The 7336-nt window shown below is 35.5% G+C and overlaps 1 protein-coding gene across 1 annotated transcript in view; it reads left to right on the top strand.

The window, feature by feature from the left end:
* Window positions 1–290: 290 nt before the first annotated feature.
* The window catches only part of LOC105618270, a 17677-nt gene continuing 10631 nt past the window's right edge, over window positions 291–7336 (top strand). Inside the window, exons 1-3 of the mRNA XM_012199813.1 lie at window positions 291–310; window positions 2899–3055; window positions 4080–4220. Of these exons, the coding sequence (XP_012055203.1) occupies window positions 291–310; window positions 2899–3055; window positions 4080–4220 (318 nt within the window). The remainder of the gene's footprint in view (window positions 311–2898; window positions 3056–4079; window positions 4221–7336) is intronic.

Here is a 7336-nt window from a genome sequence, read left to right on the forward strand (position 1 = left end):
GATGATGTAATATAGTGATCGCGTCACGCCGGTTTCGAAACTGGATTGTTCGCGTTGATCGGAACAGAAGTGCAATCGAACCAAGTCGCACGAAGTGTCATCGACCTGTCAAACGTGTCCTGTCATGTAAACGTATATCCATCGTAGATCGTACGCTATTCTACAACGGAAACCGCGAGAATTTGTGGCGAAACGACGTGTTTGAATCGTTATTGCAGCTAGCTGGTCATAATTCGTACGATTTACAATGCATGGACTGAGATGACACACCGAGGCGGAGACTCGCAGCTATGTCTACGGTGATCGTTGGGTGAGTTACGACGATTTCATCGTCACGTTGACATGTCTCGCGTCGTCCTTTGGGACATCTTTCGGATTTCAATCTACGCCAATGAATCGGTAACGAAGAGACTCAGGGAAAATCGTTACTTTAATCGCTGATCGTAATCCTTTCCATTGTCATCGCGTTGAGAAATTTGAAGAACTTAGAAATTTGAAGAACTCTAGAATTTTTAGGCTCTTTCATGAAATCACTCTTATCGTTTTTATTATCTCTTTTTTGAAAAGAAAATGACGAGAAAAAGTGTGCGTTTGCGAATCTCTCCTACAACTTCAGTAGGTATTCTTTTTTTTTTTACATTCTTGGCTATTAACGGATATCGGTACAAGACGTAAGTGACGAACATTAACTGGATGCTGCGTCACGAAGTGCGCCAACACGGCGCGTGACGCGCGCATGCCGTTCTTGCGTGTTGGAATTTGTCACGGTCGGATTTCACGACGTTCCGGAATTTCGCGACTCTTCGGAATTCCGTGATGCGGCCACGTGTATACCTCCAACCGCGCAGGGTCTGGTTCGGTGGCGCGTGTGCGCATGTATCCAACCTCTGATCTCCATGCGATCGATATCGCGATAGAAGTCTCTCTTTTTTTCTTGTTATCAGATGAGGAAGGATACGATCAACGCAATGCTATAAATGCATTTAAGCATTTTTTCATTGGTCATTTTGTAAAATTCTTTCTTCTGATTGGTTCATCAAACACTTTAAAGCATTTATAGCGAGAATTTGATCATAGATAAAATTACATTTCGATAAAGTCAATTGAATGGTCAAATTACATTTTGAAATGGACTTTCTGATTATCATAATCATTTTTTAGTTGTTATAACCAGAAATTCTGTTTGATCTCACTAAAATATCATTCTGATTGGATCTTTTTGTTGATTTAATCAAAATATTTTATTCTATGCACAACTAATAAATAGATTTATTATCGAAATCTCTTGAAAAATTCATAAATTTTAGATAATATCGAAATAAAGTGACAATAATTAAATTGATATTTGATATTGAAACTGCCGATTGCTAGAACTGTCAAAAGTGCCAATTTGGTAATTTCCTATTCTTGTTTTTTGTTAATGAAAATTTATTTTGATATTATTTGTATGATTAGAATTGTTTGTATTATATTCACATATTTTTAATATTTTGTACTGTATATTTAATACAATAAAGAAAAAAATTGAAATGATTAACGAAACCAAATGACACCATCGACGGTTCTAATATTAAAATGAATTGCGTGGTAAACCAGAATATCACTCGACGATCGCGATTAAACGTGCAGAGATAGTCTAGACTGGAATTCTTCGTCCTCGGCACTCTTTCCGTCTTGATGACACGTAAAAAATCTCACGGACATTTTTCCTCCTTACGTAAAATGTCCCGGGAGATCCGAATGTTAATATATCTCCGCGCCTTTCGACGCCGCACCGCCGACGGTTACCTTCGTCGCGGTACATCGTGTGTGTATTATCGCATCCGAGGTGATCCACGGCTGTTAATGAAACGGCTAGCAAGAGGTTGTCAGCGGGATGTCGTTGTGACTAAGTTTGCAATTATGTAAACCGGCATCCCGGCGAGTGGAATACTCGTACACCTTGATTTAGAGATGGTGGTCTTCGTTGATATGAAAATTGAAAAATCGATATTGACGCTGCTGACGTAAATTAGATACTTTGGAATGTGGCACGATCATTCTACAAGTGGCTCTCAGTACAGAAGAAGCGAGAGTCCGCGCTAGATAAAACGCACACAAACGTGATCTATTTATAAATTCTTTCTCACTAAATTATATATAATATTAATAATATTTTTATTACATAAATATTATTATCTTTATTTTCAAAGAAAGTTATTTTAAAATAAAGTTATTTTAAATTTCTATATATGTAATTGTTATTATGTTGGACCAAGTTGATTTTCATGGTATTAATCGTGTGATTACACTTCTTTTAATTTTTTGTCCTATAGGTCTTTTAGATTTGTAGGTTTTTTTATATCCGTTTTTACCAATGTAAATTAATCTTTAATCTTAATTTCACTTACATTTTATCTTTTTTTAGTACTAAGAAAAAAGATAAAGAGTAAGTTAAATCAAATTTATGTAGATTAAAATTAATTTACATTGGTAAAAGTGGACGTTTATAGATTTCTTTTAGAGACGTTTTATTTTTATAAAAGAATCTTTTATAAGTTTGATAAAATATGAATAATTTCTTTACACACTTCTGCGGTAGCAGATGCCGAATTCAGTTGTGCTTCGAGTAACCACGCCGTTGCCGTAGTCGCGCCAATGCAATTAAATCTCGAAACCCGAGTCGACTGCGTACACTATACCGCGTTCCACGTTACGAGTGTTATGACCCGATGTATATCGCGCGGGGAGTGCGTGGCATGATAAATGCATGGCAAAGAGCCTTGGCGAAATCTGTATCGTGAACTTGTCTTCCAGTCGCAGATTTTCTACGTGAACGGAATAATTCCTATGTACGGAGATTGCACTGTCCGAAAAATTAGATCTAATTGGCATTTAATCGCAACGATTTTGTAAAAGATATGTCCAAGAGAAGAAGACGGATAACGATGAAAACTTGATCAGAAATGAAGGAGGTCATGCTTCTTCGTTCGACAGAGACAAAGCGAATATTTTAAGTGGATCGGGGCCGCCCAGCGGCATTCCATGCGGTGCACCGAGTGCATTGAAAGACGAGGTAGGCGGGATGAGGCGAAAGAAAGGCATGTTTGGTCCACCCCGCGATACCACGGGCAAGCCAATAATCTGCAGTCGAATTAAAGCGAACGAGTAGCAAAAGCTCGTACCGGCGCGACCGCTATTCACCTGTGTTCTGTAACATGAGATGCATTTGCATTGCGCAACTGCTTGCGGCTTGCATGTAACTCGTATGTAACTGGGTTATCATTTACAACCTGCGGTACGGTGGGCCGCTATTTTACGATTCTCCAATGAGCCTTTCCCATACACATTGGTAATTTTTTTGATGATTTTACGTGAGATCATTCGTATCATTTCTTCGCTGCTGAAAATAGTATATCTGTATTTAGAAATAATTTATAATTTTACATATTTTAAAATTCTATTTTAAAGTTTGAACAATGTTGGTTTGTAATATTATTATTCTAGTTCAGTTACAATTGCGTTTCAAGACTGAAAATTAAGTTCGCACAGTTTTGTAGGATTGGATTTATAATATAAATATATAAATTCACACCGAATTATTTAAGCACTACCAAGATTTATAAAGATTTGATCTATAAAGATTTAGAACCTTTATTTCCTATTCATTGATATTAGATTTGTCTTTTTATTGCTGCATTGAACTATACTAGAACTTTCCTTCTTGCAAAATATTAAACATAATTTCGCTTTGTGTATGAAGAATCTAAACTAGTTTAATTAGAAAATTAGTCTAATTTTAGAATTTATCAAAAGTGCAATTATCATTTATTCTTGTTCTTAAGTATATTTATATTTTAAAAAACGACTATATAATTTAAAGATTTTAATAAATATGTGATTTATACGTACTCGGTACAATCTATTTGTACCATCATTTTAGTGCTAATTATCTCGTACACAGGTTTTCTTATCAGTTACAACTTATCAAATGCACCTTGTATTTTCAATTTGTGCGATTGGAAATAGTAATGACTGTACACACTGTGCGAGTTTACTATATAATCACACGAAATTTATTTGCATACATGATTGCTTAGAATCGCCGCAAATTGGATGAAATGAACTTATTGCATATTTCATTCGTGTTCCGATCAATATTTTTAACTAACGGGTGTATTTTTGTTGTTTCTAGGTTACCACAGCTTGCCGTTTTAGCGAAGATTTTGTGCCTCCTGATGGTGAGTATTTCCACATATAATCTTTTTATAACATTTATAGAAATTGTGTCCCTCTATTTCGAGATACAAATACATTATTCGAGATACAAATAATATTTTTGTAGAATGTTATAATAAATATTAGAAAAGATTATTAGAGAAAATGAATGGCTATACGATACATTTCATAGTTAATTAGTTAATATTGTCTTGTTTTGTAATTTATGAGATTTGAAAATATTTATATTATAACGATTATCGAGAAATCAAATGTAAAAGTACGGAAAGCTCAGTTCCAGCGTTTTATCGCGTTATAATCAGTTTGTAATCTTATCTCTTTGAATGCGACCGACATTTGTAGCAGCCAATTGCATAAAAGTAATTTGATGATTAGTCGGCCTAGTTTCGTGAACGGTAACGAGTGGCATAGAATTCGTATAGTGAGCCACAGTTCCGTTGAAGCCGCAAAATCACCTACTTCCTAGCTCGCTCAATGTATATATGTAAAGATATATGGAGGCCGCGATCGCGAGGATGACTAGGTCAGATCTGAGATATCCCCGGCACGAAGAGGTCGAGACCCGAGAGGATCGCGTGCTGAAACTCGTGCCAAGACTCGAGTAAATCGGCGATTACAGCGGCACGCACCTTACCTGCCATAGATTAATGATCGGCGCTTCCACTCCTACGCGTTTACAGGCACTGACAATTTATATGGCCGAGAGGCGGCTGCCGGCTTTGAACTCATCCTTAACTTATTGCGGCATACGTTTAATTCCCCGCTGTGGGCGCCGTAAAGCGCTATAAGTTTTGACGTCGCTTAAATTTTTTTAAAGTATCCACGACACCATTCATTGCGGAACCGTTAGTTTGCCATCGTGCTTTGATTAACTGCGTGCATGATAAATCGAGTCTTTCTTCATTGATCAAGTCTTTCTCGCGTTTCTAAACTGTCTGCATGTTGTTGTAACATTTACTTTAAGATACTTTATCTTATCAATTCTTAATTTATAAAATTGTTAACGATAAACCGATTGTCCATGTTTGACTAATGATGCCAAAAATAATTTGATGCCATTACTAATTACTGATTATGGATTATTTATGGATAACTAGATTATTAAATTGATTATGATTATCTCGATTTGATAGTAAAATAATTTTTGTCATTGACAAAATATTTTTCAAACTCAACATCTATCATACAATATGAATCGTTGAATATCGCAGAGATTGGATTTGCATGGCACTCGTTATTTATTATGCTTTTGAAATTGATGAAAATCTATGCTTGACTTCCCAAGATGATAAGAACAATTCGCGCGACAGTCTCATCGCGCGGAGACTCGAATCGTATTTAAATGAGATTTATGTATCCTCGATACCGGTCTTGAGCGGTGCAGTAAACGGTTTGCTGGTCCAATAAATAATTAAATGGATAGTCGACTGAATTGCGAGCGATAAATTTAGACGTCGATGGTTAAAGTAACTGCATAGTAAATCGAGATGAATGTATTCGAGGCTATCGCCTTAACGATACGTCTGCTAGGTGAGAATTTAATGAAGAATCAATATAAAATTCCAAAGAACTATTTACTGACAATTGTCATCATTTACTCGCATCCTTATTGTTTGAAAATTCTGCCGATTAAATGATAATGCAAATATCACGGTGATGACGCGAATCAATTACCATGTTAAGTTTTTATTGGCGCGGCAGGATAAATGCGATTATCTGCACATGATGTTGCAACGCAGAATTCAAATTTGTTATGTTGTGCGACAACGTCATTCCGTCATAAACAGTTTCTATAATGTTTGTGATCTACTTTGTATGTTAATCGTTAGAGAAGCATGGTGTGTTGTCTACTCTATTTGTCTCTTGAACTGTATACGATCTATCATCTCAACATTAAAAGGCTCGTGTTACAGGATCGTGAAATTGCAATAAAATCCTGCAATGTAAATTTAATTGTTCTTCTCCACATTCACACATAAATCTGTTCGTCACTATACATTTATTATTCGGCGATATTTCCTTGGAATAAATTTTGAAGCAAACATGTAGCATTGATTTTGACACGTAATGTGCAAAAAATATGAGCAAAATAATCTCAATTTTGAAATATTAACATTCAATTGCAAGGACGTTGCAATTCATTCAATCATTTAATTTCATCAATTTATTCAGTATTTATTTATAGTTTAGATATTTATGCATACATCGAAAAAAATATTAAACTTTAAAATATTCATTTAAATATTTAAATAGTTCGAAGTAAATATTTACTAAATAACATGTATAAATATTTGGTACAAAAAACATTAATTTGATTTAACTATGATTTTTTTTATAATAAATATTTATTTATTGTAAGTAAATGTTTACTTAGTACTATTCGAAGAAATATATATTAAGATTGAGTCAATTTTTTTCAGTATATGAACGAAATTATAATTTAGGAGAAACGCGTCACATATACAACTCTCCTAATGTCTCACGTCTACTATACATGCACATTCATGCGTCATTCGAGCGTCGTGATTGCTCGATCATAGTAAGCTTTCTATTTCGATGTTTGTCAGACTAATGCGCGTTGCACCGGCTATCGTAACATTGTCGGCGCCACTTTTGATATAAACGAAACGCCAGTTTCGGCGACTATTAATGGATGGCTCGTGTCCGCTCGTTAACGAGCTCTCTGCCATCAGCGTGCACCATCTCCGAGCGGCCAGCATGACGACTCTCCGTCTTCGTCTGACGACGGATTTTTATCCGCGCGCATCCACCGCGGGAAGAATCTGCACTGGCAGATCAGCGAATGACTCGATGTCGTGATATGTGAACCATAAAAGCGTTCTTCTCAGCGGCCGTGGAAGAATTTCGACGTTCCTTAACGACTTTCAGTTCGGTCGTTGTTCTGAAAACATGTCTGTGAATTCTTATCCCGCCAAAGCTTTGTTGTTACATTCAACGAAAGATAAACTATCAGATAATTCATGACAAGATAATATTAAGCGCGATTCTAACTTTGGACCAAGTTGCTCATTTTGTTCTTTATAATCAATATTTGTACATTTCATAATTTATCATTTTTATTAATATATATATATATATATATATATATATATATATA

Source organism: Atta cephalotes (genome assembly GCF_000143395.1).
Source record: "Atta cephalotes unplaced genomic scaffold scaffold00001, whole genome shotgun sequence".
In the NCBI taxonomy this organism is placed as follows: domain Eukaryota; kingdom Metazoa; phylum Arthropoda; class Insecta; order Hymenoptera; family Formicidae; genus Atta; species Atta cephalotes.